This window comes from Triturus cristatus, chromosome 2_2 (genome assembly GCF_964204655.1).
Source record: "Triturus cristatus chromosome 2_2, aTriCri1.1, whole genome shotgun sequence".
Classification (NCBI taxonomy): Eukaryota; Metazoa; Chordata; class Amphibia; order Caudata; family Salamandridae; genus Triturus; species Triturus cristatus.
The window spans coordinates 317,080,789-317,104,605 of record NC_140582.1 but is presented as its reverse complement, the minus strand read 5'-3'; the positions used below and the strand labels follow the sequence as shown (position 1 = coordinate 317,104,605).

Sequence of the window (23,817 nt, the reverse complement as noted above, 5' to 3'; positions counted from 1 at the left end):
TGCAGCCACAGGAAAGCCCTACAGAGATACTCAACTCTTTCTCACCACCCCTTCCATTCTCCGCTCCAGTTGTCGGAAATATCAGCAATCATCTGGAAAAGATTACGACTGACAGATGGGTGTTGATTGTTGTAGAGAACGGCTATTCTCTGAAGTTCAAACTACCATCTCCTTCCATTCATCCTAAGAAATCTTCTCTTATCAGTTGGACCGGCTTTGTTTGGAAGTCAGCACCCTCTTCATTAAAGATGCTGCAGAACCAGTCCCAATGCACAAGAAAGGGAAGGGAGATTAATCCTTCTACTTTCTGATTCCGAAGAAAGAGCAAAAGCAGGACTATCATTAATTTTTTGACCGCAGGACTACGGAAAAGTTCCTAAAGAAAGTTTCCCTTATTGGCACTTCACCAAATACTCCCCTGCCTTTTTTCAGGGGATTAGAGGTGGGCCATAGATCGTCAAGATGCAAACTTTCATATTCCCATCATTTAAAACCGTTGCAGATTCTTTATATTTCAAATAGACAGTGTCCATTACCAATACAAGGTCCTGCCTGATGGCCTAAAATCTGCCCCACAGACTTCTTCAAAGTGCATTTTCAGTAGTGGCAGTACCCCACAAAAGAACAGGAATGTATGTCTTCCCCTACCTAGACTACTGTTTCATAAAAACAATAACACCTCCAAAAAAAAAAACTTTGTCAATTTAACATGTCTATTTTGCCAGTTGGGTCTCAGAGTAAATCACTCAAGGTGTATTGTGAATACAGTACAGTCCATCCATTACTTGGGAGCACGAATCGACAAACTAACATCAAGAATGTATCCTTTGGAGCAGAGACTGGGTTCTGTCAGTCTTTTAAAAACAAAATTCCTGACCGCCCGTCCGATCTTGTCACTGCGGAGCTCAATCGCTTCATGCATATTTCTTGTTCCAAACGCTGGTTTGCAGATGAGGCCTTTGCAGCATTGCCTGAAAGACCAGTAGTTCACTTGTGAAAACTCGCTGGCATTTGGGAGGCTCAATTGACTGTCACAGACTGCAATTCACTCCCTTTCATGGTGGTCAGATCTCATGTTTAAGGGTGCCCCTTTTCAGCCAGACCCGTTGTCTCAGACTACCATGACAGATGCTTCTCTCCTGGGCTCGGGAGCCCATATGAATTGCCCTCAAGTTCAAGAACTGTGGTCGTCAAAATAAAAATCCTACCTTCTCAACCTTCTGGAGTTGAAGACAGTTCATCTGGCCCTTAAGTAGTTCCTCCCAACTTCAGTGTGTCTTTCCTGCTTGTTCAGACAGACAACAGCCCAACAAGTTATTATGTCAAAAAACAAGGAAGCATGAGATCCAGAGCGCAGTCTCTAGAAGCCCATGCGATTTGATGAAGGTTAATTTTAAGGAACCTAAACATTACAGCAGTCTACCAACCATGAGTCCACAAAGTACAAGTGGATTCTCCAATTAGGCTAGTCTAAGCAAATCACAGTTTAGTATTAAACAAAGTCCTGGAAATGAGGTTTTACAGACATAAACTTATTTGCAAACGTAAACTACAGGAAGTGCCAAAATCAGGCATCCAAGATTACCAATCAGAAACAGTGCGGAATGCTCTTTTGATCAGGTGGTCAGAGAAATTTGTTTAGGCATCTCCTCCAAAACCTTTTGATCCAGTCTGTGATCATCAAACTAGTGAAGGACACAATGAGAATAATTTGCATAGCTCCGGAGTGAGCATGCCAATGGAGGTACATCAACCTTCTACACCCGTCAGAACATCCACACGAGTGCATTGCAGATCGGATCTCCTATTCTAGTTTTGGGCCAGATCCTCCATCTCAGTTTTTCATCACTGAGCTTGGCTGCCTGGCTCCTGACTATTGGTCCTACCAAATGCCAAGAAGAGGCTGCAAACTCTTCATCAAAAAGATGAGGGACGTCAGGAATGCAGCTTTCGATTATAGAAGTACACCTTGCGTCCATATCACCTTGCAGGAAAACCCCTTTACAGACCTCTTTTTCTTTTCTTTTTTTTAAAGACAAAAACAGGTTCTCAAATATATTGTGTGAGGGATTATGAAAGTTTATTCTCCCTTAAAGAGACCTTCTCCTCCCTGGGAGTTGAATGTGGTCTTATCCAAATTAATTTGCTCCACTCTTGAGCCTATTAATAAGGTGTTTCCGGCATATATCCTGGAAGATAGCTTTTCTTGTGACCCATAGGTTTGGTAAAATGTTGTTGTGAGGAACGAATCCTCTTGATTTTCATGTAAATTAAAAAGTCTCCCTTATGACCTTCTTTCAGAATCCTTCCACTTTCACTGAAAGGACTTTGCATTGCCTTGATTTAAAAAGCGTTCCAAAGATTTATCTTGGTAAAACTAAAGACGTTATGCAACCTGACCATCTGATGGTTAATTATGGCCTCATACGAACTGATTTGGCTACTTCGAAAGAGGCAGTATTTCCCTGACCCAGATTTCAGAGGAGATGTTTTGGTAGGGAAAAGAATCCATTTGTCATCTGTGTGGATAATGCGCTGTAGATGTTTTTCTGCCTCTTAGTAGGGATGGGCTTGCTATTCTGTTAACTGCTTGTGACCTATAATGATGATCCCCTGGAGAAGAACGAAGAGTTTCTTACCTGAAATCCTAGTTCTCCTTCAGGGGAGTCTTAATTATAATTACAAGCATCCTCCCTCCTACCCAGAGAAGAGACAAAGGTCCTGTGTACTCTTATGATTCATCTACTCTGTAGAAAAAAAGAACTGGCTCAACTGCCACCTATAGGGCATGATAGAATACTCAAGTTGCCTGTGCCTTAAAGGTGCAGTGCTGTTTTCTCTGAGCTCTTCAGGCTTCAGCATAGATGCCTAATTTGTTCCTATTTTTCTCACACTTCCCTTAAACAAAGGTTGTGCAAGTGATTATCAGTTCACTAGGTTTCTTTTAGTGGCTTTGTGTGTACTTTAAAAATAGTTTGCATTTTTGTGAGCTAAATATTCGAAAAGTGGGAAATATAGTCTATTACAGACAGTTTAAAAACCTATATTTTTCACATTGAAATAGTTTATTTTTTTTTATTTTTATTTTTTTAAATGAAAGTGTATATTTTCAATAAAAAAGTGCTCTCGGATCCCGTGCATGGTTGGAACTGTTCAGTGTTTATGACTACAGTGAAGTTTCCTTGGAGGAGAACTAGGTTTTGAGGTAAGAAACTATTCGCTCTACAGTACAAGCAAAAGGATGCTGAAAGCAATGTCTACTAAAAATAAGGAACTGCATAAGGAAGCTGACTATGTTTGAGGTGGCTCTTTAGATGAAACCAGTGTCCTCTGCTACTTGGAACTTTGCTTGCTTACATGGAGGAAAGCATGCATATGCTTTTGTGTTTGCTACATAGGCATCTTAGGTCCTGCCACTAAAGACATACATCCATTGGAAAGTACCCATTCAGAGAGAAACTTCATCTAATGATGCTTCTCCAGTTTCTGTTTTGCCTGAAGCTCCGCTATTGTACACCTTAGCTGCCGATCTTTATTCGTGCAAGCATTGTTCCGACAGCTTTCATTGAGGTCGAAGATGAGAAAAATGTCAGTTAAGTAAATTGGGCCTGCGCAAGACTGAGGCATGAACCATTTTATCGTACTCTGCAACCGATGACTTATCAACAAAAAAACATTTAATGACGTGGTAATCCAAGATGTAGTGTTAAAAACGTAATTGCAAGTGTTTTTAATGCTGGTGTATGCGTCGTGTATGTTGAAATTATATATGCAAGTCGATTTTGCATTTAGGAAGTGATTTTTGTGCTGTTTAATTTTTTTGTCTTTCAATGCGTCTACTTTAGGTGTTGAAACTTCTTCCACAACCAGTAGTGCTACTCCTGTGTCCAACAATTATGATGCACTGGAAGGTGGAGGCTATGCAGGTGAGCCATTGCTTTATGCAGTTTTATTTTCTAATGTTCTTATGCATATATAAAGAAAGTTATTTTTGTATTATGGAACGATTGTCCTATAAAGTGATGTAAAATGGTTAGTCTGTAACATGTACTAACTTATGTAAGTATTTCTACAGCTATTCCTCTTTCACCCAGTTACATGGGATTCCCCAGTTTTTAGCAAAGTGATTGGAACATTTCTTATACAGCATGATTTACTGTTTGCGGGTGGAGGGTGCTAAGCTTTATTTTGCCCCACATTACTTATGGAGCCATCACCCCTAAGTCCCAGGCTATTTTCCCCTTGAGGAAATGGAAGTTCTTCAGTATTGGGGTGTCTTTCATAGATTCACATGCTTGAATATTCCCCGTCGTCGAAGTGGGAGTCCCACGGTACATAAAAAGCAATAAGTCTCATGTATATATATATATACATACATAACTATATGAGAATAAAAAACATATATAAATAAACAGTATAATATAGTTCAGAATAACATATCAAGTCAAAGTACCATAGGATAATATTGACACATAAGAAAGCATTGAAAAAAGGAATCACTTTACTGACCTATCCATGTCGTTTTTATAGTCTAAACTGCAGCCAATCTTGCGCAAGCACCCTCTAGAACCTTCTCCTCAGAGGCTCAGGCCCTCAGATTTTCTACCGCACGTCATGTGAAGGGAGTCTCCCTGAGCTCTGCTCAGTTTATTTCTCTGGTTTGAATTTGCTCATCATGTCTTCAAGTAAGAAGTCTCTTTTTCGTCCCTGTGCTTCTTTTTTTTTTTTTTTTTTTTTTGAAACCGTTTATTGCATTCTGAAAAAGTTACAGGTATGGGCCTACAACCACCCGGCCGGCCGCTAGAGTGACAAAAGCATATGACATACATACAGTAAGAGTCTCTTGGCGGTGCAGATTGGTAAAGCAGGAGATATCAATAGCGCAGGCCGCATAACTCCAAGCCCACAATACGGTTTCCTTTTATCAAAACAGAACAACACAAAAAAAAAAACCACACCCGCAAGGCAACCCGCAATCCAAAGTGACGGCACGTGCTCCGTAAGTGGGGGATCCCAACCAGCAGCAAAACTCTGAAGAGGGGAATGGGAGTAGATCAGGGACTGGGGAACCACGTGCCCACGGCTGAGGGAGGGGGGTCGGCTAGGGGGACGGAGCTGGCGAGGCAGCCGGTAGCAGTGGCGGCTCACAAATACCCCCGCGGTAGGCGTTCCAGGGGCCCCAGGTTTTCACCCACGCCCCAGGCTTACCCCTCGCCACATACACCACCTTTTCACGAAACATACACCAATCCATATGTTCTTTCCAGGCCAACACCGCCGGGGGCCTCTGGGATCCCCACAATTGAGCAATGTCACGCTTAGCTATCATGTATCCCAGAGTCACCCACCGCGTCTGCGGGACCGAATAGTCATTTGGTTCCCACACATTCAGCAAGCATCTCCTCGCTTCAGGCAACAGCGCGACACGCGTAACCACACGCAGAACCTCATGCACACCACGCCAGAATCGCTCCACCTTTGGGCACTCCCACAGTATATGCATGAAAGTTGCCAAAGCACCACAGCCACGCTTACACAATCCGTCACCAGCAAAGCCCATACGTAGAAGCCTTGGCCCCGTCACGTAAACCCGGTGAAGGATCTTAAGCTGGACGAAGCGAAGGCGAGCCGGGATGGCCACCTCCTTCGGAGAGGCCACCGCGGAAATCCAATCCTCGTCGTCCAGTTCCAGCCCGTCGGCAACCCAGGCCTCGCGGAGACTAGTCAGCAGGCACGATCTGTCGTTGATCAGTTTTTTATATATAAGGGAGATTGTGCTGTCTGGGACATGGCCATCCAGCACTCTGTCCTCCAGGGGGGAAGACTCCGGAATGGACGCGACATCCGGAAAGACGGAGCCCAGCGCGTGGCGGACTTGTAGGTACCGAAAGTACTCACTGCCTTGCAGCTGAAACTCCGTCTGCAGCGTCTCAAAAGTTTTGAATCCCCCCTTCGTCCAGAGATCTCCCACCGTGCTGATTCCGATCGTGTCCCACTTCTCGAAGCCCTTCGATGTCCACAGGGAGCCCAACCTCTCAGACGCATATAGCGGTGACGCCCGGGTCCAACGGTCCTTCCACCCCATAGCTGCATTAGCCGCGTGCCAGACACGCACCATGACACGCGTCGGTCCCGTCAGACGGGAGTCGGGCGCGCCAGAGTAGAGCGCTCGATTGTAATCGCCACCGGGCAGGAGCATCTTGTCCATTTCAAATGCCGGGTTCAAGGCGGGCCCGTAAAGGCCATGATTAATTGCAGCTAGTTGGGAGGCCCAGTAATACCGTTTAATGTCCGGGAGGGCGACCCCCCCATCGTACCACGGGAGCGTCAATTTAGCCAGAGCAATGCGCGGCCTCCCGTCCCAGAACAGGCGCCGCTGGAGGCTCTCTACCTCACGGAAGTAGCGCGCCGGAACCAAGTCCATAGTATTCTGGAGGGCGTACAGAAAGCGCGGCAAGGACATCATCTTAAACAAGGCCGCTCGGCCAAGCGGCGAAAGCGGGAGACGCCGCCAACGCGCACCGTCCTCCTTCAAGCGCTGGAGGGGGGGTAGCAAATTCCGCTCATAGCGGGCCTCCGGGTCTAGAGTAATATATATACCCAGGTACCGGAACCCCTGGGAGGCAATCTGGATCGGGCAGTCCCGTGGTAGGGCCGGAGCCTCCCCGGAAAGCACATATACGCAGGATTTCGCCCAGTTGATGACGAGGCCTGAGTTACGACCGAAGGAGCGCAAAACATCAACCAGGACAATCAGCGATTTACGCGGGGAGGCGAGATACAAAAGGATATCATCGGCGTAGAGGGATACGCGGTCCTCATGCTCGGGGGTCCAGCGGAGACCACGGATAGAAGGGTGCCACCGTAGCCACTCCGCCAAGGGCTCCAAGGCCAGTGCATACAGGAGCGGCGACAAGGGGCAACCCTGACGCGTGCCCCGCCCCAGCGCGAATGGGGCCGAGACTCGCCCATTCACCACCACCTGCGCCAATGGGCCCGAATACAACAATTTGACCCAGCTAATGAATCCCGGTCCAAATCCAAATTTCGCCAGCATCGCCCAGATGTATGGCCATTCAAGCGTGTCAAACGCCATGGTGGCGTCCAAGGACGCCAAGATGGCCGGCTCCCGCACAAACGGGACACGCGCGAGCACCCCGTGCAAGCGTCGCAGATTAAGAGCCGTGTTGCGGTGGGGTATAAAGCCAGATTGGTCTTGGTGGACCAAATCGCCCACCACGCCGACCAACCGGTTGGCCAACACCTTGGCGAGGATTTTGGGCTCCGCGTTCAAGAGCGAGATCGGCCTATAGGATGTGACCCGCTCACGGGGTCTCCCCTCCTTGTGGATCACCACGATTGTGGCCAGACGCTGGTCCGGCGGGAGGGAACCCCGCGAGTGGGCCGCCAGGAACATCGCGCGCAGGTGGGGCGCTAGTACATCCGGGCGTAGCTTGTAAAGCTCGATGGGGATACCATTGGGGCCCATGGCCTTGCCGGATGCAACCGAGCGAATAGCCAGGGCAATTTCGTCCGAGGTGGGCGGAGCGTCCAGCAAATCCCTGTCCTCCACCGTAAGGGAGGGCAGCGCGATGTCCCGAAGCAGGGCATGGGAATCTTCCTCCGAGCAGGGGGAAACCGGGGAGTACACCTCGCGGAAGTAATCCGCGAAGCAGGAGACAATGGCTTCCGGCTCGGTGACACGCGCACCATCCATCCTCTCAATCAAAGGAACCACACGACTCGCTCTCTCCCTCTTATCCAACCACGCAATCAATTTGCCAGCCTTATCACCCACATCATACAATCGCCCCTGCTGCTCTCTACTGAGGCCCCTGGCCGCCTCCGTGACGAGGGCCCTATAGGCCGCCTGCTTGAGGTGTAGAACATGCAGCTTGGCATCCGTTACCCCGCTCCCCAGGTCACCCTCCAGTTCCACAATCTCGGCCTCCACCCGGGTCACTTCCTCCCGCTCGCGCCTCCGGGCATGGGAGATAAAGGAGAGGGCCTCCCCTCTGAGAACTACCTTAAAAGCCTCCCACAGGGAGATGGCCGAAGGGACAGACCCCACATTCTCGTCAAAATATCGCTGTAAGGATTTGATTAAGTCGGCACGAATGGTGGGGTCGCGCAAATACCATGCATTGATTGGAGCCACCCTGCCCTCCCCCCTCGGGACGACATCAAAATGTAACAGCAATGGGGAGTGATCTGAAATACCCCGCGCCAGATGGCACACCTCCCCCACCCTCCCAGCATAGGCCGCCGGGACAAGGATGTAATCAAGCCGCGAGAGGCTACCATGGGCACCCGAGTGGAAGGTGTATTGCAGCTGTGCGGGATGCTTTAGGCGCCAGCAATCCACCAGGCCCAGTGTGTCTAAAAGGCCGGACAGCCACGCCTGTGCCCGGGGGAGGTCCCTAGGGGGATGACGATCCATAGACCCAGAAACTACCGCATTAAAGTCCCCCCCAACCACCAGCAGGCCACCCGGAAGGTCCAGAAGGAGGCGCCCCAGGTCCGCAAATGTAGTAGCTTGTAACCCAGGCGGGACGTATACTGATATAAAAATAAACACTCTACCCTCCATTCTACCCACCAGGACAGTGTAGCGTCCTCTCTCATCATGGCGCACCTCATCAATCTCCAACGGGAGCGAGTTCTTGATCATGATACCCACCCCCCGCGAGCCCGAAGTGAAGCCCGAATGGGCCACCAAACGATAGCCCCGCCGATTCATAGCATGAAAGGAGTTACCTATAAGGTGTGTCTCCTGCAGGAAGACAACATCTGGTGAAATACGTTTCAAGTACTGCAGGACCACACCACGCTTAATCCTATCCCCCAGGCCGTTGACATTCCATGACAACAAAGTCAAATCCCTACCCCCCATCGTACTTGGAAACAATCAGTCGTCCCCCACAGAGCATCTTGAGAGCAACAATACAGTAGCGGGTTCGCCTTGCGGTGCAAACAAACAACACACCCCCCCCACCCCCCCATCCCAACAGAACTCCCCCCTCCCTGCACCCCTGCATGAGCCCAGACAGCCCCCCCAAAGTGCAGTGTGCCTGTCGCCCCTTAGATGAAACTAACTAGTCCCCCAGAGGAGGAGGGAAGCCCCCAACAGACCCCGAACGACCTCCATAGGAGGGGAACATATACGATCAATAAATGGTAAAGGAATGTTGTCCAGAGCAAGGCCTATTATTCACCCCTCAATTCTGAACAGGCGGGCCCTCCCCGCTGACCGCACCCCCCCCACCCCCTCTGCCCCGATCTCCAGGCAGAGTGTCCAACCAGTCCCCAGCCGCCTCGGGCCGGTCAAAGAAGTGCGTGCGACCATCCACCTCCACCTCCACCCTCAGCTTAGCTGGAAAAAGCATTGAGTACTTAAGGTTCAGGTCCCGTAAGCGACGTTTAACACCGAGAAAGCTCAGTCTCTGCTTTTGGACCGCCGGAGTAAAGTCTGGGTAGAAATGCACATCCATGTTATCAAGCTTGACCGGTCCCTGTTGCCTGGAGGTCTGCAGGATAGCGTCTCTGTCCCGAAAGTTAAAAATCCGGGCAATGAGAGGCCGTGGCGGGGCACCGGCCTTAGGTCTGCCCCCAGGGACCCGATGAGCACGTTCCACCGCAAAAAGCTTACTCAGCCCCCGGGGCTGGAGATGGGTAAGGATCAATTCTTCCACAAAAAGATCTGCCGCCTCCGCCTCTCGTCCCTCCGGCACCCCCACAATACGAACATTATTCCTCCGGGCCCGACCCTCGGAATCCTCCAGTCGCCGGTCCATCAGGGCGCTCGCCTGGCCAAGCCGGCACACCTCCTTCTGGAGGGCCACCACATCCGTCGTGAGGCTCGTTGTGGTGTGGGCCAGGGAATCGTCCCGGTCGTTCGTTTTGGACAAGTCAGCCCTCACGAGGCTCACATCCACAAGGACCGAGTCTATTTTTTGCGCTAGGGTGTCGAAGCGCTGGTCCACCGAGGCCTTCATCTCTGCGATGGCGCCCATGACGTCCCGGAGGGTCAGATCCACCGGCTGAGCAAATGCCTCCGTCGGGCCCGCCGGGGATGTGCGCGATGTCTCCGGAGATCCCTTCTGGAGAGTGTAGCGGTCCATACTGTTGGATTGGTGCGCCGGGCCACGGCGGGTCGTCTTCACCTTCGCCCGGTCGCCATCTTGTTTGGTGGACATGCTTGCTCTCCCACCGTCGTGCCAATCTCCTTAAACGGGCCGATAAACCAGTTCACGGGTTCCGGGGGGGGGGAGGGCGACCACTGGATCGCAGGACGACCCACAGCCGGCGGGTCAGCCGGGCACCTTGACAAGGCCACACCACCGCACCCCGCTCCGCAACCCTACCTCGCTTGAGGGCAAGGAGGGCGCAAAAGCGAAAGTGAAAGTGCGGGGTACGCGAGTCGCCCAGCCTTGCCCGCCGCTGTTGTTCACTTTGTCCCCGGATCGCCCCACTACTCCAATCCGGGGGGCCGGCGCGAAGAAGGCCGCAACCTTCGATCGGTGCTCCCACCGGTGTCCGGGGTCCGATTCGAACCCGAAAAACGGGTGGCGCCTCAGCTCGGGTTCACCGACACAGTCCCCTCAACAAGGACAGGATATCGCCAGGATTAATTCAGGAGGTCGCGGAGGTCCTCGGGAGCCTCGCACCTACGCGGCCATCTTGGGTGCGCGCTAGGCTCCTCCCCGTCCCTGTGCTTCTTGTGGCAAGTTAAGACTTTTTTCTGAGGATCCTCATGAAAAATGTATCTACTGCCTTTATCCTGATCATAAGGTGGCCAACTGTAAGATTTGTAGAAGTTTCTCACAGAAGACACTAAAGGACAGGGAAGGTCACCTCTTGTTGTGGCTTCAAAAACTGAAGGATACAGATAACCCCCTTTCTGAGGTGGAAAGTGTGGCTTCTGCTCGCACCGGAGTCTCCTCCAAGCGTAGTAGTGTTCAGGACTTGCCTTCTCCCTTTTTGAAAAAGAAAAAACTTCAACTTGTGGGAGTTTCTGCAGTTCAAGTGCCTTCTGCTACTACGCCAATGCACCCGAGATCTCACTCTCAGGCGTCTGTGACTCCTTCAGTGCATGTTTCTGGTCAAAAACGTGCAAAACCATCGACTGGCCCGTCGACGGTCCCTCCGTCTACGAGATCTGCTACCTCTTCAACCTTGTTGACGACGGTTTCAAGCAGATTTGCTATGTCGTCGTCGACGACAACTTCGTCGACGTACTCTCCGTCGACTGTGGTATGTGTATCCTTGAAGGCTGTCTCGTCGACGATCCCGGTATCCTCGTCGATGACTCAGAAGGCTGTTGTCCCGTCGACGTCCAAATCGACGATGATGAAAAAGAAGTCTGCGTCGCCAACGATTAAAACTTCGTCGACGACAGCCTCGTCGACGGCAGCCTCGTCGTCGACGGCAGCTTCGTCGACGTGGGTCTCGTCGACGCTGACATCGTCGTCGGCGGACTCGTCGTCGGCGGCCTCGTCGGCAGCGGCCTTGTCGACGGCGGCTTCGTCGACGGTGGCATCGTCGACGGTGGCATCGTCGACGGTGGTGTCAAATTTTGCATCTCTGCCTCTGGTACCAATGTGTACGTCAACATCTGATCTGGTTGACGAATCCTTGTTACAGCGTCGTCATGCTGTGCTGGGCTCCATTCTGATACCACCGGCCACCTAGCCACCTCATCAGTTATTTCCCTCTGGTGACGAGAATGATTCTGAATCTGATGTAAAGCCTACATTCCGGGCTGCTCGCAGTCCATCTGAACTCTTCATTAAATGCCAAGATTTCGAGGATGATGATGATTCGCATGATCATTACAATCAGGAACTGGAACAAGGTCCTCCTGCACAGGTTCCTATGGCGCAACTTCCTTTGTCGCTCATGTCCAACCTCCAATTTATGTTGGAAGATTATAATCGTCGCTTTCCATCCTCATCTCATGGTTCTCCACGTAATGCATCATCAACCTTTCCGGCTCCTCCTGCGGCGCCAGCGGAGCCGACACCATCCGCACCTCCATTGAATCCCTCTACAGAGAGTGTTGGTGAGGGTCTCCAGGATAGAGAGGACGGAGAGCTCCAAGACTATGACGATACCATGGCTGAATGGGATGACTATCAAATAAATTCGCCTTCATCACCTCCAAAGTCACCAGCAAATTCTCCGCCTGTCGATATCTCAGGTTTCCATCAGCTAATGGAAAGAGCGGCTCAACGGTTTCATCTTCCCATGGTCGTCAGGGAAGAGGATTGCTTTCTGTACGACTTCAAATCGCAACCACAAAAACAGGTTCGGGCGGTGCCCATCATTGACTTCGTTTGGAACGAGGGAATTAAGCTGATGAAGACCCCCTAATTCAATCCCTGCGGTTCTTCCGCGATTAGAGAAGAAGTACCAGGCCCCGGATTCTTCTCCAGCTTGCTTGGTGTCCCAACCTAAGCCGGACTCCGTTATCACCCAGGCGGCTCAACGTCGTTCGAAGAATCCCTCGTCTCCTCTTTCGTCTCCGCCTGACCGTGATGGTCAACGCCTAGATGCCATCGGCAAGAAGTTCTCTACCATGGCCTCCACAACAGTAAGAGCGGCTAATTCATTGGCCATCCTGGGCCGTTACGATCGACAAACGTGGTCGGACATGGAGGCTTTTGTTAAACTTATTCCAGAACCCTCTAGAGCGGACGCTCTAAAGATCTTGCAAGAGGGTGAGAGAGCTTCCTCGGAAATCATTGATTGTTCTGTAGACATCGCCTCCACTGGATTTTGACAGCTTGCTGGAGCAGCTGTTTTAAGAAGGCAGGGCTGGCTTCGTTCCACTTCTTTCCGCCAAGAGGCCCAGGCCAAGATCCTGGATATGCCCTTGTTTGGACAGCATGTGGAGCACGCCCTACAAACAATCAAAAAGGACACGGAGTCGGCTCGTTTTCTCGGCACGCTCCAGTTTCGAAAGCAGCCTTTTCGGGGTGCTCGCGGACGCGGCACTACATCTTCCTTTCGTGGGAATTCCAATCAGTACCGCTCCTACAACCAAGGGCACCAACGTTTTTCATCCCAGACTCAACAGTCTTACAGACAACAGACTGGTAAATCCTATAGAGGCGAGTCAAATTATAGAGGAAACTCCTCCAAGAAACAATGACTGTCTACGCTTAAGTTCCCCACTTCACAGTTCTTCCCCTTCCCCAGTTGGAGGACGGATCTCCCAATTCTTTTCAAATTGGTCCTTAATCACCTCGGACCGTTGGGTGTTGGACATTGTTTCAAAGGGCCATGTCTTAGAATTTGTAAAGATCCCTCGAAACACCCCTCCATCCGGACCTCCTCCCGCTCATCTAAAGGAACTTTTCCATCAGATCCACATTATGCTCAAGAAAGGGTCCATCGAAGTGGTTCCGAAATCACAGAAGGGTCTAGGGTTCTATTCCCGTTTTTTCCTCATACTAAAGAAATCGGGGGAGTGGCGCCCCATCCTCGATCTGAGGTTTCTCAACAAGTTTATAAAGGACCAGTCATTCCGCATGCTCACGCTGAAGGACATTCTTCAGTTCCTCTCTCAGGGCGATTTCATGACAACAATCGATCTTCAGGACGCCTACTTCCATGTGCCGATCTTACCACGCCACAGGAAATACCTACGTTTTCGTGTAGGCCACAGGGATTTTCAATTCAAGGTTCTGCCCTTCGGGCTTCGCTCAGCTCCTCGAGTCTTCACAAAAGTCCTTGCCCCAGTGGTAGCCCATTTGTGGTTGAGAGGCATCCAAATATTCCCATATTTAGACGATTGTCTCATCAAGTCTCAGTATTCCCACCAAGCATTCCTCGACACTCAGTACTGTCAGAATCGGTTTCATTCTTTGGGCCTGTCGGTCAACATACAGAAGTCTCACCTCACGCCAGCTCTGTGCAAAACTTTCCTCTGCGCTACCATCAATACGGCCATGGCGTTCGCCTCTGCAGATCGGAAAACACTGATTCTGCAGCTTCCAACTTCTATCAGATCAAAGCAGTCCATTTCAGTCCGCATATTGAAGTCTTTTCTGGGGATGGCGTCCTCATGCATTTGTTCGATCCCACATTGCAGATTGAAGAGTCGTCCTATTCAGGAGGAATTGGACAAGCAATGGCGTCAGGTCTCCGGTTCTTTCAACGACCAGATTGTTGTAACCGCTCGCATGGCTCAGGCTATGCATTGGTGGACTCGTCCTCGCAACATCGCAGCTGGAACGTCTTTTCTGGCGACAGCCCCGGATCTCATTCTTATCACAGATTCATCCCTGGAAGGGTGGGGCGAACATCTTCAAGATCTGTCCGTCAAAGGCAAGTGGACACTGGCTCAACGTTCCTGGCACATCAACAGGCTGAAGCTGATGGCAATGTTCCTTGCGCTCAAATCCTTCCGGCTACAGCTTCAAGGGGAGTCAGTCCTCATTCAGACGGACAACACCACCAGCATGCACTACCTCAACAAGCAGGGCGGGACAAGATCTCCGCTGCTGTCTCAGCTGGCTCAGAAGATCTGGTATTGGGCCATACTCCATCGGATTACGCTTCTTGCAGTCCACCTGCCCGGCATTTCCAATATTCTCACAGATGCACTCAGTCGGTCAACGTCATCGACCCACGAGTGGGAATTGCATCAGCCGACTCTAGACTTTGTCTTCGGCCTTTGGGGTCGCCCGAGTCTCGATCTCTTTGCAACCCCACAGAACAGCAAATGCCAGTCCTACGCAAGCTGGCTTCCCCACAGAGGGTCGTGCGGAAATGCCCTTTCGATGAATTGGTGCAGGATGTTTGCCTACGCTTTTCCGCCGATCCCTCTGATTCCTCGAGTGTTGTGGAAGATGCGGAGACAACAGTGCCACATTCTTCTGATTGCTCCACGGTGGCCTCGGTAGGCATGTTTCTCGGAGTTGCTCCTCCTCTCCCAATGCGAACCCATCCTTCTTCACCCGAGGCCGGACCTTTGAACGATGGTCGGATTTGCCATCCGAATCCCAGTTCACTCAAATTGTCTGCTTGGAACCTGAGCACCTCGAATTTGCTCACTTGAACATTCCACCGGCCTGCAGAGAAGTTTTGGCTAGGGCGCTGGCGCCTTCCACAGTGAAGACCTACAAGCTAAAATGGAAGCGCTTTTGTCACTGGTGTGCGTCGGTTCACATCCATCCAGTTCATGCCTCCACGGCACAGATTTTGCCTTTCTTCCTGCAGTTGGCACAGTCAGGATTGTCTCACTACACCTTAAAAGTCTTTCTAGCGGCAATATCTCGCTTTCGTCAGGACAGTTCGTCCTCTCTCTATGCATCTAGAGTAATACAGCAATTCTTTAAAGGTCTTTTCCGGATGTTCCCGCCCATTCGGCAGCCTCCACCCACGTGGCGTCTTAACATCGTATTAGCTCAACTCATGAAGGCGCCCTTTGAGCCAATCCATTCAGCGGATTTCAAATTTTTGACATGGAAAGTGGCCCTCCTGTCATCATGTGACTCTGGGCAGTAACTCACTTAAGCTCCCCGACGGCCCCCAACACCTTGAGACCCTTAGGGGTGATTTGTTTGAGCTTTACAAATACCGGGTAATAGTCAAAAAGTATTACACTTCCAGAGTGTCTTTGGACCTACCATATTTCCGGACTACAGGATAAGGTCACTGTTTGCTTACGCATACAATGTTCTCGATTCAGGAATCTTCACCATCATTTCTAACCTTTATACTAATCCCTGAAACACCCTTATTATGTAAAAAAGTAAACCTTTAAGCTTGTCTTTGTTTGACATTTGTGGCTAAATCTAGAATGAAGAACTGTAATTTAATTAACCAAATGACCAAAACGTTGATTAATTTTTATTTGCTCTTGTGTAATTCAACTAAAGTAATTTATTTTCTTAATGTATGTTTTGATCCATAGAGTTTAATTCTTCATTTGTAAGTGGTGATTCACCAGCTCATTCAGTTTCTCAAACGTCAAAACCAGCTAAGCCTTTTGGTTATGGTTACCCATCACTTCAACCTGGATATCGGAATGCAGTGCCTCCTCCCTCCTCTGCGCCTTCCAATATGGCACCCTATCGGTCTGAGTTTCAGCCGTATGCACAGGTAAGAGAATTTAGTTTAGAAACGTATTTGCAGCCCTTCAGATAAGGTTATGGTAAACGACTGTAATAGTGCAGATTACGTTTTATTTGTTAGCCATATAAGTATTTTATGTGTGAAATGCATTTTCTGTCATAAACTGTTTCTCATTGAAAGAGGAGGGCCACATTTGTATAAAATACAAAGTTTCATTCTTTGCGGTAAAAAGTGTTCACTTATAATAAACAAGTTAATCACATCTACTTTTTCCACTACTACTCCCACTTTGTTGGATGCACATATGAAAGGACAATGATTTTTCAAATACTGTTGTAAAGAAAAATATCACAGGTAAAGAATACCTTTCAGAAGCCAAATCCTTCATATAATTCAATTGCTGTGTCATTGGACCTCACTCTATTTCTGAAGGAGCTAAGGTTGCTTCATAAAGTAGGCGAAGCCAAGAGGTTGGGACTGGACTGCTCATTTTTAAATGAGGCTCATCTAATTTGCATATGGCTGGTCCTTTTCGTGATGGTATACAGTAACTTTAAATAATAGCATGGAGTGCTACAAAACTTAGAAGGATCTCTAGCTTGAACCATTTACATCTATCACTTTTTAGGTCTCGCATACAAACGGCTTTAGCGATTTGTTGGCAACAGACCTATTGAGTTTGTTATACGGGTATAGAGTGTGCTTTGTGTTTGCCACTCACTCATAATTAGGTGACTTTCTTGTCTAGTTCCCAGTTCCCAGTTCTATGACTTTGATCCTTATCTTGTTTTTGTCATCCCAAGCATCATTTCAGTCTTTGTGTTATAGTGAGTTGTATCCTTCCACTGCTGACGGCATGATCTATTGTAATGTATTTTTTTCACTCTCGTCCCTCTCCTTACTGTGAATGCTCCCCTTTTTGCTGTTTCTCTTTTAAAATTAGCCCCGCCAAGCTCCCTCTTGCCACGCTTTTTCTAACCACCACATGCTGATAATACAGCGTCAAGCAGCTATTTCTGAATAGTTTTAACACCATTTCAAGATGATGCAAGATCCTGAATTGGCTTTCTGCACGCATGTATGTATTTATGTATCTGTCTTGTATTTTTGTAGCTTCAACCTAGCCAGAAGGTAGTGGTGTGCTTTACAATGCCTAAGGCAAGCATACAGTGAACAATTCCTATGGGAGCAGAAGTGTACTTTTAATGCATTTCTACAGTTTTTTCTTTTAAGCTGGTGGGTCTTTACCTCTACCTAAATTGAAACAGCGTTGAGGCGGTCCCGATGAATACAAGAATTTTGTTCAAGATTCTGGGTGCATAGGCAGAGAAGGCATGCTTCCGTGTTTCTTTTTTACACTTCTTTGTCTCCTCTCTGATGGTGTGCTGCTGTGGCTGTGCATAGAGCCACCAGATATGGTATCTTCTCCAGTAAGCCGGAGTGTTGGTCGTGACTGGTTTGTAAATAATGCAGCTTGTTTTGAAAAATGGCACAGGCCGGCAGTAGAGTCAGTGAACTTCCATTAAGATGAGGGTGATGTGATCTTATTTCCTCAAGCTGTGGAGTGAGATGTGCTATGGGATGCTTTTAAAAGGACAGTTGGAGGAAGAAGTTGGCACTGTGAAATAAGTGGGTCCATGGAGCAGGCTGTTAAAATCATCCAGATGCAAAAGCACTAGGTCATGAAGAGCAGTTCTGAATTTGCTTTGTGGAAGAGTTTCCTTTTCTTCAGTAAACCGAGCCGGTACCAAGCCACATTTGTTTTTTCCATTGTATTCCTTAAGGGCAAAATTGATGTCCAAGGTGAATCCAAGTGACTTGGACTTTAGTGAAAGTTGGGGTGCAAAGTTGTCAAGGTACGTGTTATTGAGTCAGGTTTGTACTATTTGTTTCTTGTTGTTCTTTGCAAAATACTGGAAATCTGTCTTGGTGGGTTTGAGCTTCTGGTAGATTTGGTAGGGATTGATGGACTGACAAGCAAAGAAGGCGGCATGATGACCTGAAGAGGAATGCAGCATGGGTTCGCAGCAACTCACTCCTAGAAGAAGAGGCTATGCCCTTCAATTCCTATCCTCTCCCCAAGACCTCTCTCTTTCCTTCTGAGCATGCTTGCCTGCTCCTATTTCAGTCCTGTGAGCGGAAGTCCTTTCTTGCTGTACAAAGGAGCCATAGAAGTGGTGCATCTGGAAGAGAGAGGCCTGATATTTTAGTCCTTTTACTTCTTGGTCCACAAAAAGTATGGGTGCCTGAGGCTTGTTCTGAACCAGTGCTTTCTGAATCTATTGATCTGGTAGGTTACCTGTGTCAAGGCTTTTTAGCCTTCAACTCTGGAGATTAAGGTCCCCAGCACTCCAGAACACATACTTTGATCTTCTATTGCTTCTCAAGCTCCGGCACTGCTGCGGGTTCACAGTTGGTGTCCCAATACGTTCAGCTTGTTGTTCTCTCATTCAGACTGACAACAGCCCCAGGTGTTTAAATGGAAGTTTTGGCAGTTGCTTTGTTTTGTGCTTTGGGAGACCATGTATTCGGGTATTTGGACATCTAGTTAGTGAAGACAAAGTCATTGACATGAATATATCCAGTGGACGATGGCTCCCCTCCATGATCTGGTCTTTACTATCAACATACAGCAGTCTTGCCTTAGTCCTTCACAGAAGCTTACCTTTATTGGACCAGTTCTTATGAAGGCCTTTCTTCCCCCCTCACATAATCACATATATTCTAGCAATGATTTCAATTTGTCTTACTCAAACTCTTATCCATGCCTGAGGTGGCATTAGTTGCAGCACCCTAGAAGTTTCTCCGTTTGGATATGGATCTTTCATTTGATGCATCATGATCTTCACTCATAGGTCGACCGATCCAGCCCTCTGAGGAGTCTCCCTTTCAGCCGTCCACAGGCTCAGGCTACCATGGTCACAAGTGCCTTCTCGCTGGGCTGGGTGCTTGTCTGGGCAGCAAATCTGTGTGCGGCCTTTGTCTGTGTCATAACAGTAACCTGCTTGTAAATTTGCTTATCTGCCGAAGGTCAGTCTTGCCCTAAAGACCACTCTTCAGTTGGTACATCCAGATTCTGTCAGACAGCACCACTACCATCACCTATATCAAGAACCAGAGTGGTGTGGAGTTGTGTACTCAATAGTGAGAGATGATTCTCCTGTGGCCCTGGGCACAGTGACAGGAAGACTTGCTGGTAGTGACCATTCCCACAGGTTCCCTCAATGTATGAGTAAAGTTACCTCTCCTTGTAGGACCACAAATTGGAGTTACACCCCAAAGTGACTAAAGTGATCTTCTCTTGTTTGTGGTTTTCCACCTGTGGATATCTTCTCCATAGCCATTGGTTTTGTGCAATAATCTGATGCCTTCAGGTTCCAATGATCTCAAGACCTGCTTTGCGTTTTGGCATAGATCCCTCTCCTGTCCGGAGTACTATAAAAAGGTACTACCTAAGGTAATACCTGCACTTCATATGGGCCAGTCAAGTTACCTTACAATCTTTCTTGTTTTCTCTTCATCCCACCAAAGAGGAGGAGGAACTGCATCAGCTTGATTCTAGATCTGCAGTCATTTTACATTAAACACACGCAACAGGACAGAGTGGATAATCAGCTCTTTGTGGGCTTCGTCAGAGTTAAAATAGTCAAAGTGGTGACCTATTGAGCCATTTCACATTGGCTCATCTTCTGTATCAATATCTGCTATGCCCTGGCTAGCAAAGATCCACCTGGTGGCATTTGTGCTTTTTCCAGGAGGGCTAAAGATATTTCCACTGCTCTTGCCATAGTTTTCCCACTTGCTGACATCAGCTACACCGTCGTGCTTACAGTCTTGCATAATTTTGTAAAGAACTACTGCCTCAAGTCTCGGATATGATTGACAGTTACTTTGTTTGAACTGTGTTGCATGAATTATTTGGTTAACCAGCACCATTCAGTCCCACCACCCTAAGAAGTACTGCTTTGAGACTCAAGGTTTACATTTTAGCTCCGTTCATCTAGTGCTGGGCTCTCTAACTGCTGGTGAAATATCTCCTAGGAGTGAAGAATCACTTTGCAGATATTCTCAGCAGGATACAGCAACAAGTCCATGAGTGGGAACTCTACCCAGGAGTTCTCTTTGCACTTCCAGCGCTGAGGGTCCCCGGACATGGACCTGTTCTCCACAGCAGAAAATGCAAAATACCCAAACTTTGCCTCCAGATTCCCACACCAGCAGTCCATGAGCAATGCACTATGGATGAATTGGTTAGGGATATTTGCCTACACTTTTCCACCTCTATCCCTCATTCTGTTTGTGGTTCAAAGGCTGCGGAAAACCTCTCTCACCCTCATCCTGGTGGCTCCCACTTGGGCCAGACATCCCTGGTTTACCACACATCGAGCTTTCTGAGGTTCTGCACAAGAGGCTCCCAAACAGGCCGGACCTTCTTTGAGAAAACCATGGAGAAATCATGCACCCCAAACCCAGAAGTCTTAACCTTGCGATCTGGCTTCTTCGGTCTTAGAGTCTGGGTACCTAAATTTGCCTCCTGAATGCATAAACATTCTTAAAGAAGTACGTAGGCCCACTACTCTTGCCTATTATGCTGCCAAATAGAAAAAGCTTGTCTGCTACTGCCTTTCAAACCACAATGACCCCTTGACCAGCAGCGTTCAAAACATCATTTATCTACTACGCCTCCAAATATGTGGCCTAGGCCTTCTCAGCTGCACTTGCTCGCTGTGGCTGCTTCTCTCCAAAACAGACATGTCTCTCTCTTCAAGATTTCACTCATTAAGGCAGTTTTGAAGGCACACAAGTCACTCACAAGACTTATGGGTTCTCCATTTGAGCCCCTTCAGTCACGTCCCTTACAATTTCTCTCTTGGAAAGTAGCCTTCCTGGTGGCTATCACATCATTGAGACTTGTTTGTGAGCTCCAATCCTTAACCTTTAAAGAACCTTTCGGTCAGGTTCATAGAGATATGGTTGTCCGTCACACTAACTCAAATTTCTTCCTAAGGTGGCCTCTCCTTTCCACCTTAACCAGTCTACAGAACTGCCCGTTTTCCTTCAACAACTGGACTCGGTTGCAGAAAGGGCTCTTCATACCTTCGACGTAAAAAATGTACAACATGGATAGGTTGAATTTCTTTCGGAAAACTCAGCAATTGTTTGTTGCCTCTTCTGAACTGCATAAGAGGAAGGTCTTATGAAAACCAGGCATAGCCAGATGAATAGTTAAATGTATCCAAAGATATTAACATGCTAAAAGAGTTTTGCCTATTCCTCCTAGAGTCCACTGTACCAGGAAAAATGGGCCTCCATGGCCTTCGTCTGGAACATCCCCGTAGCAGACATTTGTAAAGCAGCTACCTAGTCTACACCACATACTTTCACTAAACACTACTGTGTTAATGCATTAGCCCGCCAGCAAACCATTGTTGGACAGGCTGTTCTGTTTATCCTTTTTCAGTCTTCTGCAAAATCCACAGGCTAGCCACTGCTCAGAGGAGGACTGCATTACAGTCCATACACAGCATGTGTATCTTCAGTCACACATGCCCTGTAAGCATCTGTCCCTGGCATGTATGCTGTAGATTCACATGCATGAACCCTCCTCCGTACGCCTTTTGCTGTTATAGTTGCTATTCCTTCTTACCTATTTTGCATAGTCATCTTTCTGTCTCTTTCCTGTGTCGCTTTGCTCCATCTCCATCCTTTCCCTCTATGCTGAAAACAATCTAACAGTGGAGCAGATGACCATATGCATTGCAAGCAAGAGAATAAGTCAGTACCTCGTGACTCGAAAAGAGTTCTTCAAAGAAAAACAACTTGCACACATCTGGGCCCAACACTAGGTGTCAGCAGTATGCACAGCATGTGAATCCACAGCAATGCATGCTACGAATAGATGCTTATAGGATAAGTAACATTTTCCTTTTGGAGCTAGACCATGCAGAGCAAAACTCTGACGATATATGCTGTCTTTTCCCCCAGCTTCTTTTATAAAGGCTATAAAAAGAGATCCGGATTAATAAAGAAAAGTCTATCTTCATAATATCTATTGATGGACTGGCACGAAAGAACTCAGCGATATTTATTGACTTTCACTGACATGGATTTCAGGAAACATTACCTGAAATTAGGATTGGGAGTTTTCTCTGAGGAATCCTATGAAATTGCACCTCCAACAATGATTTTTAGGTTCAGGACAGGGGGAAATTATCATCTCTCAAAATCAAAAAAACATCCATTATCTTCATTTAGTTTCTCCATTTTTGTATCATCCAATTGGTCCATTGCCTTAATAAATATATCAATAACATTATTTGTCATAAGAATTTAAGGATTTCATAAAATATATAAATATATATATATATATATATATATATGTGTATGTATGTATGTATACCAATCACAAACTCCACATAGTTACATCCTTCTCATACATTCTTAGCCATACATCACCCAACACCACCACAAGAGAGCTCCTTTTGACCCAGCATGGAGACTTTTTTTTTTCTTCTATAATAATGACATCATAGTTAGGGGGATTCACAAATGGTCAACTCGCATAGCTGTGAAATTATTGATTTATAACTACCTTCTTCAGTACCTACAACAGATTATTTTCTTTCTTCTAGCAATAAATGGGGTTTGAACTTATGTTGCCTACTGTGGTCTTTATATCAAACTGAATAAAGCGCACTATCATAAGATAAAATGTTTAATGGTATGAGAAGAGGTCCAGGGTAACTCCAATCCGCATTTGTAAATGTAGAGGATGGTCTCTTCTTGTACAACAAACCCCATTGTATTTAAAATAGTGCACTGGAGCAGTCTACAAATAGCCAATAGTTGTGTCAATCTCCTTCAGCAGGCTATCATCATTGATTCATCTCGATACCTTCGCAGATAAAGATATGCCCATAGAGCACGAATTGCCACAGGCATGTGCAGATCTCCAGCCCATAGGACTGGCAGCATATGTTTCAGACCTTCCAAATATTGGTGGCAGCCACTTTATATTGATACACTGCTCCTCATGGCTGCTTACATCCTGGGCCAGGCTATGTTCACAGTAGAAGGCCATGAACTTTCTCTTGATAAAATGCTTTTTGGCTTGAATGTCTCTTATAAAATACATTGAATGTAAATTGAAGTGAAACATGGAAGAGTACAGTTCCATGATGTTGCAAGGTGAAAGTAGTATGTGGTATGGCAGAGGTGTCTTGTCATGTAATACTGGCACAATACACAAAGATGGACCCTCTGTACTCTTGTACACCTTCTCTCAGTCCTGATAGAGTGGCAAAGAGCAGACAGGTTACTTAGAGAAACGGGTGTTAAGCATTTCAGATCACCAAAATGGATAATAAGTAATTGACACGACTTAAGAGCAATCCAAACCAATTTATACAAATAGCTCTGATTTTTTTTATATTTTTAGACCGCACATATACATACAGGATAACCTGAGTTATCAATTTTAAATCATTGTATAAATCAGTACTTTGCAGTGTAAACACATTTAACTGTGTGGTCAATGGGGAAAACATATATGCAATATATGCAATCGCTTACTTAGCTAGTGAGTTCAAAGTTACCCACTCTGGGTTAAAGTCTTGTGAGTCCCTAGACTAATTCACAACAGCTAGCACAATTTTACATGGCTCAGGGGAGCGGGGTACAGAGGCGCACTTTAGCTGTCAAATGGAGCTGTCAGTCATACTCCAGGTCTTGAAA

At 47.5% G+C, this 23,817-nt stretch overlaps 1 protein-coding gene across 5 annotated transcripts in view; it reads left to right on the top strand.

Annotated features, from left to right (window-relative positions):
• Positions 1-23,817, top strand: part of SEC24B (SEC24 homolog B, COPII component) — a 678,312-nt gene that overhangs the window by 121,694 nt on the left and 532,801 nt on the right. For all 5 annotated transcript variants that reach the window (XM_085641377.1, XM_085641376.1, XM_085641375.1 and 2 more), the window contains 2 exons: positions 3,846-3,926; positions 15,923-16,110. In XM_085641377.1, coding sequence (XP_085497503.1) covers positions 3,846-3,926; positions 15,923-16,110 — 269 coding nt within the window. The remainder of the gene's footprint in view (positions 1-3,845; positions 3,927-15,922; positions 16,111-23,817) is intronic.